The sequence below is a fragment of the Helianthus annuus genome, chromosome 17 (genome assembly GCF_002127325.2).
Source record: "Helianthus annuus cultivar XRQ/B chromosome 17, HanXRQr2.0-SUNRISE, whole genome shotgun sequence".
In the NCBI taxonomy this organism is placed as follows: Eukaryota; Viridiplantae; Streptophyta; class Magnoliopsida; order Asterales; family Asteraceae; genus Helianthus; species Helianthus annuus.
In genome coordinates, this window is record NC_035449.2 from 193170011 (window position 1) to 193182419 (window position 12409).

General features: G+C 36.9%; 1 protein-coding gene across 1 annotated transcript; it reads left to right on the forward strand.

The window, feature by feature from the left end:
* The first annotated feature begins 806 nt into the window (after window positions 1-806).
* On the forward strand, window positions 807-4234 carry LOC110886128 (cation/H(+) antiporter 24). Its single transcript, XM_022133886.2, has 2 exons — window positions 807-1700; window positions 3041-4234. The coding sequence occupies exons 1-2, from the start codon at window positions 807-809 to the stop codon at window positions 4232-4234; spliced, it is 2088 nt and encodes a 695-aa protein (XP_021989578.2).
* Window positions 4235-12409: the final 8175 nt, after the last annotated feature.

Genomic DNA, 12409 nt, shown 5'->3' on the forward strand with positions numbered 1-12409 from the left:
ATAACCAACGGTTGGTTAATATAAATCGTTCATTTCAAGTTATTTGTAGTTGAAGTTATACAACAAAGTCCACTAAAAATTCCCAAATTTGTTGTACCCCTTTTTAACGCTCATTCAATAGAATAGAATGTTTCTCTTTCACTCTTTTAATTTGCACAATCAATTTGTATAATCAATTTTCTTTCAACAACATTGGTTTGCACAATCAATTTGTATAACAATTTTTTTTTCAACAACATATGAATAACAATTAGCATTAGCTAGGGTTTTCATACAATCAATCTTTGTTTTGGTGTTTGAAACTTAAACACAATCAAATATGGCAACACCACCCAAGGATGATTATAGTCTCATACCTCCATTCCAAACTATACCCAAGGAAATGTATGTATGCACTCGCATACATGAAAAACATCCTTTCGGCGTATTTATCTATGGAAACACCCCCGACGAATCCACCTTCGCACTTGTCTTGTTGGAGCTCTCGTTGGTCCTCGTGATCACCCACACGATTCACCACCTTCTCAAACCTTTTAAACAACCACGCGTTATATCTGAGATCCTTGTAAGTTTTTGTTTTTATCTTATATCTCAATATCACATGATTGTCATGTTGCATTGTTGCTACACATGCATTTCATGCAATAGATTTATTAAGCTTGCGCTCATTATTGCATGTTCCTGTAAATGACTAGGGAGGTATTATTATTGGGCCATCCTGCTTATGCCGGCTCCCAAACTTTGCGGCGTGGATGTTCCCAGGGCAATCCGCGTTTATATTTAGGAATATCGGTTCGTTTGCTTTCATGTATTTCATGTTCGTGTCGGGTGTGAAGATGGATCTTTTAATGATAAAAAAAGCGACGAAAAAACAATGGTATATCGGGATGTTTGGCATGGTGGTACCCGTACTCGTAACATGTGGGGTGGCATACTTGGTGAGAAATTCTCTGGAGCCCGAAATGAAAAAACTTTCTTCCATTTGGGGAGTGAGTGCGGCCCTAGCTATCACATCATTCCCCGTTCTCCACCCGATTATTCGCGAACTCAACCTTTTGAGCTCGGATATTGGACGGATGGCCTTAGCCACCGCAGTTATTGGTGATATCGTAGGAATGTATGGGGTCATCGCGTTTGAGGCGGCTAAACAAGGCGAATTTCGCCTTATGGCTGCCGTAGGATATATACTCTCTTTGATAGTGTTTTTTATAGCCATCTTTGGTGGAAGTAGAATGTTAATGTTTTGGATAATAAAAATGACCCCAGAAGGCAAACCTGTTGAGCAATTTTACATAGTTGCAATATTGGCTGGTGTACTTGTGTGGGGGTTCATGAGTGATTTTTTCGGCATAGCATTAGCTAATGGTCCAATGTGGTTCGGTCTAGCGATCCCTGATGGTCCACCTTTAGGAGCCACTTTGGTGCACAAGTGCGAGACGTTTATCTCCGACATTCTTATGCCATTCGCGTATATAAATATGGGTTTGATGACGGATGTGTTCGCGATGGGAGCCGTATGGCCGACATTACAACCGTTGTTTCTCATAATCTTAACGGGTTATTTGAGTAAATTTGTGTCAACATTGTTTATGACTCGGTTCTTTGAGATGCCAATAAGAGAAGGAGTCACATTGAGTTTGATCATGAGCTTGAGAGGTCAAGTGGAGTTCTTATTGTTTATACACTGGTTGGACTTCCAGGTTAGTTCACTCCCTCTCCTCTTCATTTATTATACTTGATACATGTCTATGCATTCCCATTTGGTTCCAATCTTGGGGTGTAAACGAGTCGAAGCCCGTCAGCTCGAGCTTGACTCGTTTAACTTACAAGAGTTTAAGTTTGAGCTTGGCTCATGTCAAGTTGTATTTTTAAAGCTCGAACTAGACTCGTGGATAGTTATTTCAATCTCAAGCTCGGCTCGTTTTTTATTTATTTATTAGTTAATTATATATATAACATAATATATAGTGCTTTACTTTGTTATTTTAATCATAGTGTTTATATATGATAAATATTATATAAACATTTATCAAATATATTATATAAATTACAGGCTACTTTAGGCTCTCGGGTTAGTTCGAGCTCGATAAGTAAAACTCGGGCTCGGACTAGGGCTAGTTTATTAAATAAACCTATTTTTAGTCTCGAGCTTATTTAAACACAACTTGATTAGAGCTTTTAACGAGCTGATGACGAATAGCTCGTGAGCAGCTTGGCTCGTTTACACCCCACCTATTCCCGTCTATAAAATTAAGGGAAAATACAAAAAATTCTTCTTTTTTACTCCATACTTGGATCCCCATCCCCATACCCATCCTTAAAATTTATGTGAATGCTACAGTACACTAAATATATAGACTCATTATTCACTTATATCTATTTTCTGTATTTTTATTTGTTAGTGGCTGTGAGTGAACGACAAAAAAAAAAGATAATAATGATAATAATAATAGTTAAACGTCATTTTAGTCCCTGTGGTTTAGGCCATTTTGCCAGTTTAGTCCAAAGGTTTCATTTTTAACCTGTGGGTCCAAAAAGGTTTCACAGTTGCCATTTTAATCCACTGGATTAACTTCATCTATTTTTTCTGTTAACAAGAAGGCCAATTCGGTAATTTTGTATGTAATTCTATTAACTAAAAGGGCAATTCAGCCATATAAAATGACCGAATTGGTCTTCTCGTTAACAGAAAAAATGGGTTGAGTTAACCCAGTGGACTAAAATGGCAACGATGAAACCTTTTTGGACCCACAGGTTAAAAAAGATAATAATAGTAATAGTAATAGTAATAATAATAGTAATAGTAATAATAATAATAATAGTAATAATAATAATAACTTTAAGGATAGATATGTAAAGGTATTCCTTAATTGAAAGGTATTCCTTAATTGAATAAGGATAGATATGTAAAATATTTACATAAACTTAAGGGTAAATGTTTTTTTAATTAAATTATAGGGATGAAGATATCGAACTAGCGTGAATACTTTTGTGATCTTAATGCATTCAATCTAATAAATCTTTCTGGAAATGCGTGCAGATGATCGGTATTCCACAGTTTACGATGTTCGTACTTTTCTCGACGCTGTTGACGAGCATAGCCACGCCCATGATCAGCATGTTCTACAATCCGAACCGACCATACATGATTAACAAGCGGCGAAACATTCAACACACCCCGCCCAACACGGAACTAAACTTGTTGGTATGCTTTATGGAAGAGGATAGTGTTCCTGGCATTCTACACCTTTTAGAAGTGTTTAATCCCACACTACATAGTCCTTTTTTGATCCACTCACTTCATCTTGTCGAGCTCGTGGGCCGAGCCGCCCCGGTTTTCATTGACCATGCCGAGGAGGACAACCGCGACAAGAGCAACATGGACGAAGAAACGGGGACTATACATAAATCTTTTCAAGGTATACAAGAAGCTAGGAGAGATGTTGTTAAGATCCACTCATTTACCTCGGTTGCACCAAAAAGAAGTATGTACCAAGATGTTTGTGAGTTGGCTTTGAATAGAAAGTCATGTTTGATAATATTGCCTTATAATGTGTCTCCAATGGCAAGCATGGCTGGGAGTGACATGGTTCAAAACAATGTGAAATCACTAAACTACACGGTGCTCGAGCACTCGCCGTGCTCGGTGGCGATTCTTGTTGACAAAGGCGAGTTTAGGCCACCCACGAATAACGTAAGAATGTCGGTAGCGGGTATTAGATACCATTTCGCGATGCTTTTCCTAGGTGGGGCGGATGCAAGGGAAGCGTTGGCGTGCGCGGATAGAATGGCGGGGAATCCGAATGTTTCGCTTACGGTCATACGCTTTCTTGCGTTTAACGGTGAAGGGGAAAACGACATGGAAAAGAAGTTGGATGATGGGTTGGTGACCTCGTTTTGGGTGAAATACGAGGGGAATGAACAAGTGGCGTATCGCGAGGTGGTGGTGAGAAATGGAGAGGAAACCGTGGCGGCTATTCGAGCGATGAATAGCGAGTCTTATGATCTTTGGATTGTGGGGAGAAAGCTTGGCATTAACCCGATTTTAATCGAAGGTTTGTCGAGTTGGAGTGAAAGTCTCGAGCTCGGTGTGATCGGTGATTATGTCGCATCGGTTGATCTCGGTAGCTCTGCTTCGGTATTGGTAGTGCAACAACAAGTTTTACGAGATAAAGAAGCTAATTCGGATGGATTGCAAGGGCGGATTACAAGATATGTTAATAGTTTCTTTTAGTGTTTTTGAATACTTAACTCAGGTTGTAAATGCTCGAGGGTGCGTATTGTGGTGTATTTATCTTAGAAGATCTACTTAGTTCATAACTATAATTTGTTGTTCTATATGCATTTTTCTTATAAGCATAAGATTGAGTTAACTTTAATTATAAGACCTAACGTTTTAGTTGCATTTGTCACTTTGATTAATTTTTTTTGTAATGTTTTATAATTTATTATCAATCATTTACAATGTGGTTATTTATGGTCCCATTTAAACATGTGAAATTGAGCAAACTGGTCATCAATGTGGCTATTTATTCGGGCTTCGCCGGGCCTCTTCGCGCCAGGGACGTCCCCCATACAAAGATAAAATTCGTATTTGTAAAGATTGGGCAATTCATGTGCTGAAATGTATCGACATGAATTGTTCTGAATTTAGTAATTGAATTCTAGAATAATATTGTAATAATAATAATAATCATCATTTATATTTATATTTATATTTATATTTATATATATATAACAAATCTTGAAGGGTCTTGTGAATAGTGTTATTTTTTTCATGATTCTCTTGTAGTGTTTTTTTTGTCTTTCATTCTTTTTGTTTTGTAGTGATTTTGTTTGCGTTTTACGCCAGCTTGTGGTACAAGTTCGTGTTTGTTTTTGCCTACGTTTTACATCACATGATAGCATAAATTTGGGTTTTTGTGTTACGATTTTTCTTTGTTTTTACGGTTTTTCTCAACTTGGGCGTATATATTTCGTTGAATTCAGAGTTGTATTCGCAATAAAATATATTTTTTGCCGAGTGAAGGTACCATACTGATACGGTAACAAACCGAACCAATACCAACCGAACAACACCGATACGGGGTACCGGTATAGATATTCGTTTTTGTGGTTTTTAATCGATTTAAAACACGTGGTGTTTGCTATGTCAAGTGTCGATATCATGCTCGTATTATAATGAACCGAAGTAATCTTAACCAAAATGCCACCGCGAAACTCGGGGAATCCCCCTCCTTCTGATAAGGTGATGATCATTATATTTAATTTGGGCTGGTTTGTGTTTATAAACATTGGGCGAATATTGTTATTTGTTAATTGTAATTGGGTCATTGGGCCTAGTTAAGTAATATGGTCAAATCATATCAACTTGTATTCGGCTGAATTTGGCACAATAGTCATTGGGCCGGATATCTAGTTAATCGAAGTGGACCTGTTCTTGGGTGTAAATTGTGGGATTGTGAATTCTACATGAAATGTTCTTTAACAGCCAACAAAAGTCTTATCAACCGGGTAAACCCAATGGCATAAGGTTAGGGGTGTTTATCGAACAACGAATTTTCAAATTAATCGAATCGAATTTTTTGAATTTTTATTTTTTTCACCTGAATTCGTATTCGTATTCGATCCGATTCAATTAGTTTTTGAAACTCGAATTCGAACCGAATTCGAATAAATTCTATTTAATTCAAATTCACCTCTTTTACTTTAATTTTTTAAACTACTACAAACTATTATATTTAACATAAAATATAATGATATGCAAAATTAATTAACTACCAATATGTAAAAACACCAGAAATTAGAATATAGGTTGATTACTAGTAGCGATTCAAGTTAGGTAAAAATTTAGAAATAAATAGTATGAGCTATTTGTTATTAGGGTTGGTAATGTCATCAATAATAAACTTATCACTCATGGATTTAATTTATACGTTGGTAATGTCATCAATAATAAACTTATCACTCATGGATTTAATTTATACTTTGGCCAAAATTTAGAACTTATATGTGTGTGTGTGTATATTAAAAATTATATATAAATTGAATTCGAATTTCCAATCGAATCGAATTGAAAATCATAAATTCGTATTGATTCGAATTCGATTACTAGACTTGAATACGAATCAACTCGAATTGAAGCCTTGATAACCGAATTCGAATCGAGTCGAATTTCAATTTTTTCGAATTCAAATCGAATTTTGAACACCCTTACTAGAGAAACAGTGGTTTGTTATCATTTACATGATTAACGTTGTTCTGGACATCGTTATCATCGGAAGCTTCCTCCACAATTCCCTCGACACGGAGATCGGGAGCAAAATTGCTCCTGTTTTCCGGTCGAGAGCCTAGTGGATGGTTTGACGGATTTTCTGCCATGGAAAACAGAGAATGAAAAGAAATGAATCAAAACGAGAAGACGAAATTGAAAATTTGAAGAATCGGTGGGCGCCAATGAAGAAACAGTGGTTTGGATAACCGAAATCAATCAGACCAGGGGTTTAGTCTCTGCATAAAAGGGTTAATCCTCTCGCTTGATTCGGGGATTTAACTGAGCTCCTTCTCCGGTGATCACTGCAAAACAGAAAGCCGTTAGACTCGCCACGGGGAGAATGGGGGTTCTCTCCGTAACCACCCTCTGGCGTGAGAATAAGTACAGTGATCTCGATGAAGAAGAAGAAGAAGTAGTAAAAGTGAAGTGAATGTAACTTGTGAGATCATACCTGCAATGTCTTATTTATAAGCAGTTTTGGCGGGAAACTTGGTGCAACGGAGGAAGTAACGGAAAGCATTTTCCGTAAGCGGTTATTCTCTTTTCCGTCGATCATCAACGTCACATTTAATCACACGGATCTTGAGTGTAATCGACGGCTAGGGAGTTGCCACGTGGAAAGTGGATTTGGGTAGACCCTTCCCCAAGTTGATGCCATCATCGTGATTTAGATGAGTGTCCAGGATCATGCCACATCACAGTTACTTATAACTGAATGGCTATGCACGATGAGTATTAACAACCTTCTAGAAGATCTACAGCTGTAAACCTTTATGCCCTTGCCACGTGTCTATTCTGTTGTAACAGAAAAAACACTTTTGTTCAAGTATTGATTCCCGGCGCACGGAGATGTTTAGTTACTTGTCTTCAAGTCTAACTGTGCCCTTGCGCGAGCCTGCGCAAGGGTGTTAGTTTCGCCCTTTCTCCGGCGCACGGTCATCAAAGATTGTTTTCTTCAATATCTTTGTTTAGAACCGTTGCGCAGCCGCGCAGGGTTCTGTTAAAGGTGTTCTTGGAATAAGCCTTATGGTATGGTCTTGTGTATTTGTGCAAGGTTTCGTAGACCATGTTTCTTCTTAAATCTTGTTTAGGACCGCTGCTTGGCAGCGCAGGGTCTTTGTCCAAGATGTTGTGGATAAGGTTGTGGCATGGTTTTTGGGACCATACCTCTTCACCTACGTAAGGTTGTTCACGCCCACTGCTTGAAGACCCACTATGGTAAAAGCTTTGGCTTAACCCAGAGCAATTTTGTTCCAGATGAGACTCAAACTTATGAACTCCACTCAGGTGACCACTGCACCATAAGATTATTCGCATAATTTTTTTGTTCATAAACGCCCTTATATTAATTGTTTCCTTGATTCATAATTCCATGGAACACACTTCCACATAGTCACGAGTTCGTATAGCTTTACACAAACAAGACTCTCGACTCACTTAACTTGAAGTTTTATTTATATTTTTAAATAGTAATATTTCAAATTTACAACAAATAAATATTGCAAATGTGTATATAACTTTTTTTTGAACGAAAACAATGATAAATGTCAAAGGGCTAGCGGGAAACTAGCGAAAAAACCCGATACAAAGCCAAAGAAAACTAAAAAACCAAACGAAACAACAAAGCTCCTATAGAGCCATTACAACTTAAAAGAAGCCAGGAAAGGATTACATTGCCAGTGTTGCCATGAAGCTGAAATCCGCTTAGCTCTGCCAATGACTCGGTTGTAGCTGTGCAGAATAATGTCTTCCAAAATTTGAGCAACCGTTCTTTTTTATGTTGAGAATTTCCATGAGTTCCGGTTGAGCCAAATACGCCATATTCCAGAATAAATAATCAACAAGATAAGATTTTTGTTCGTTCTAGAACCAGGGAAGGAAGCTGGGAATTGTAAGAGCTCCTGAACCGAACTGCAGGAACCAACATCAAGATCTATCCAATCCAAGACCGCGCGCCAAGTTTCCGCAGCAACCGGATATCGGATGAAAATGTGACCCGCATCTTCCACTTCCAGCGCACATAGAGAACAGTTAACGTTTTGAATCTGAACGCCCCATTGCACCAGCGAAGATGCAACATGGATCCTGTTAAGAGCCAGCCTCCAAACAAAACATTGAATTTTTAGAGGAACCCAAGACAATCAGCTGATTTTCGGCGAGAGCGCGTCTATATATCAGTGCTTCTATCCATCTTCTGCAAGATTTAGTAGAAAAAACCCCAGAATTATGCGCAATCCACTTCCATGCATCTACTCCGTCGTGAAACCGATAGGATTTAATGAGATCTTTAAGATCACGAATTTCGGACCGAACACTTTTTGATAACCATTTTTTTTCCTCCAGTTCCATGTAAAACGAATACTTGTAGCAATAGAAGTCGAAACCCGTTGGGACGTAAAACAAGTCTTTTGTTTTTCAATCTCATAAAGATTTGGGAAAAGATCCTTAAGAGGATGAAGACCAAACCATTTGTGAGACCAAAAAAAGGTGGACGCGCCATCACCGATCGTTCTTCTGATGCATTTGTTAAGGTCGAGCCATAGCTAAGGATTATTGGAGAGAGTTTTTAAAGTTGAGATTATTATCGGCCAATAGGTAAAACTTAGGATTATTAAAATCAAATAACCCTACAGTTAATAATGCTTGTTTTTCTAATATCATTTAATTTTTACCATGATATGTTTAATTAGTTTAACTTAGGAAATAAAACAAATTTATAAAAAAAGTAAAATAAAATTGGTCAACGAATCAATAGGTTAAACCAAAATCAATATGGCTAACTATACGTGTTCACAAATTCAACATAAAATTAGGGTCCTAATATTAACACATGGGAAAAACTTATTACACATGGTGTATACGGGCCGTATACTGTTATACGGCCCGTATACGGCCTGCTTGTTTTATTATTTTCGTCTACATGTGTTTTGAAACAGTACGTTTTGCATCCATGCCTGCTTGAATTGCAGAAAACAAAGGATAACAAAGATGAACATTGTATTTATCACGAAAGTACTAAACAACCGAGATAACAGCTCCGGTATTTATCACCAACTCATCTTTAGTAGTGTTTGTTTGAGAACCTGATTCAGATACACAACGGTCTCTTTGCTTCGTCCACTAGAACTATTTGTGTATGCATTCTTTTGGTAGTTAACAACGCTAATTAGAAAAAAATATGTAAAATTAATCATATCGATTGCTATAACAGGATGGATGTGACACACACAGATAGATAAGCTGTCACAGTTGTCAAGACTGTTTGTCGGGTTTCCAATGCTCACACAGGGTGATAAACAACGCTGATACGAACACATGTGTTTCGAAATAGGCTTTGTTCTTGGTTTAATGAAGTTACACGTAACATCTAGTTATATTCAGATTTAAACAATGCACGCCTCAACTGAGATAATGGACATCCATCAAGATCAAAAAGAAAACTTGTGTTTCCCATAGTCACAAAAGATTGCGGTTTGTATGTCGCATAGCCACCGTTTCCGTAGTAAAAAACGGTTGCGGTTTGTATTTCGCATAGCCACCGTTTCCGTAGTAAAAAACGGTTGCGGTTTGTATTTCGCATAACCACGGTTTCCGTAGTAAAAAACGGTTGCGATTTGCACATTCAATCTTCAATACTTCATTAAAATACCACTAGTAGAAGAACCCGACACGTCTTCATGTTACGGAGAATGTTCTAGAAATTGAAGGAAAAGGAAAAGATTTGTTGAAATCGAATTTGACAACTATGACAGCTTATTAAAAGTAGCAATCGCCTCCAATCATTTCATGGTCAAATCACACACTATAAAGTTTAAAGTTATCGTGTGTTGTAGTTTGGAAAGATGACCGAATAGAGATCTGCGATCGCTAAGGTTTCTATCAACGGACTGATCGGTAACGTTACTCTACCTGTGCTCCAATTTAAGCGGCGTGTTCCGATCAACGTTTACCGACATTGTTAAAGTTGATGAAGAGTTTAGAAACCCTAGAATGATTGTGTTTTTACCGGAAAAAACGTGATACTTGAAAAAAACACCATTATATACGACCCGTATACAGTTATACGACCCGTATAAATGTGGTAACATCACAAACCTCTCAAAATAAATCCATTGAGCCGTATACGTTTTACAAATCGTATACCGATGTATACGGCTCGTATAACTATATACGGGTCGTATATAATAAATTCAAAAAAACATTCTCTGCGCATTTTCCTATTCAGAAACATTCTATACGGGCCATATAAGTGTATACGGCCCGTATACACTAGGGGATGTAAAAATAAGATACAGAGGGTGTGGGAAAAAGACACCCCTAAAATTAACTCAAACTTGTTTAAAGTAAACCAAAGATACGAATTCATTCAACATGTTTCATGTTGATAGTGATTTTTTCTTTAAATTTCAAAAGACAAATAAAACCAACTTCTTGTTTTGGATAAATTCTATTCAAACTTTCATCAGACACTTTAACTAGATTGATTTATGATTTTGATTTGATTAAATTAGATTGGATTTGACATGAATCCACCAGGTGCTATGAAAGTAAACCTTTTTCCATGTGATGTTACATTATTATATTATTTTTTTTATTCCATGTAATGATATTATAGAAGCCTGTGAATCAATAAGTTTATGAAAAAAATATTATAATGATATTTCATTTCCTTTTCCTAACAACTAATAATGAACTAAACTAATAATGTGCCTTTGAGAAAACTTAATTAATAATGTAATTCAGGTTTGATCTCATTTAGTATGTTTTATAATGATTATTAAAAATCCAATCACATAGTAAGCTCAGTAACAAAAGGGCATCCACGTCTGCGAATGCAGATGGCGTTAGTGACCTGGCTCACCACTATTTCAGAGAAAACTCATTACCCACAACACGAAAGCCTACTGTGATATAGCCTCCGCTTCAGCACATAGCATTTTTGCTTCAGACGAGACTTAAACTCATTATAAGGTTATAACGCTGCCAAGACACAAGAAAGTCACCGGGGCTCATTTAGTATTTACAACCTAGATTAAGATGTGATATTAAAATTATTTATTTTTGCTTTAATTATGTTTTGGCGTAGCTTATTTTATATTTACAACCACTTATTTAAAAACTTTAATATTAAATAAAGGTAAAATACCAAGTAACTTAATAATATATTGAATTATTATTTTATTTTAAATAACTTATTTTTATATACTATTAATTCAACACATCCAGAGGAATAGTTATGTATGTGACTTTTGAGTTTTTAACATTAAATTTTTATTGTTGTTCACATTTCACAAAGCAAAACTCTCTGGAATTGGTGGTGGATTAGGGTTATTCTCAGAGTACTCTGTTTGGTCCAGTGTGTTACACTCCAACCGATGGCGGAATCATCGAGGCGCGGCACTGAGCGAAACAGATTGTTCAAAGAAATTCCGTAACAACTAATATTACCGAATAGTTTAAATATCACGTCCCATACCGTGACCCATAAGATAAATTTAGTTATTACAGACATAGGTATCCTTCAAACAAAAACATATTCCGACAACTCAGATTTAAACACATAAATATAATTTGTCTTGGTTTCTAGACTCTTTCCTAGCCTCAATTTCACAACAGGGAAAGCAAGTAAGCATCCTAAACACCTGTCACATAAGTTAAAATAAAGTCAATACATATAATGTAAAGGTGAGCATACAAGTTTGATAGTAGCATATAGAGTTCGAATAGTTTACGCATAACCAGGCACGTACACAGAGGAAAACGATGCATGTAAATTATCGACATGGACCTATCAATACCAACGACTGCGGGTTGACTGTCCGAGACAGTTCGCAATACATGATCACCACCGTAATCATGCAAGTAATTGTCCTTAACAACCCCCGTGTGAACGGGTGCTGAGTCCAAACTATAGTACTACGTTGCTAAGGCAGGTAGACAGCATTCCACGTGTAAACATAACAACAAGCATACATTTATTCACGTAATACATGCAATCGGTTAGCGTTCAAATAGTTTGAATAGTGTGTTCGATTGTGATTTTGATAAGTAACGTATGTAACACCCAAAAGTGCTAAAAGCAAAAAGGGATCGAGTATACTCACAGTGATTGATTGTGGATTGAAGGAAGCGCTG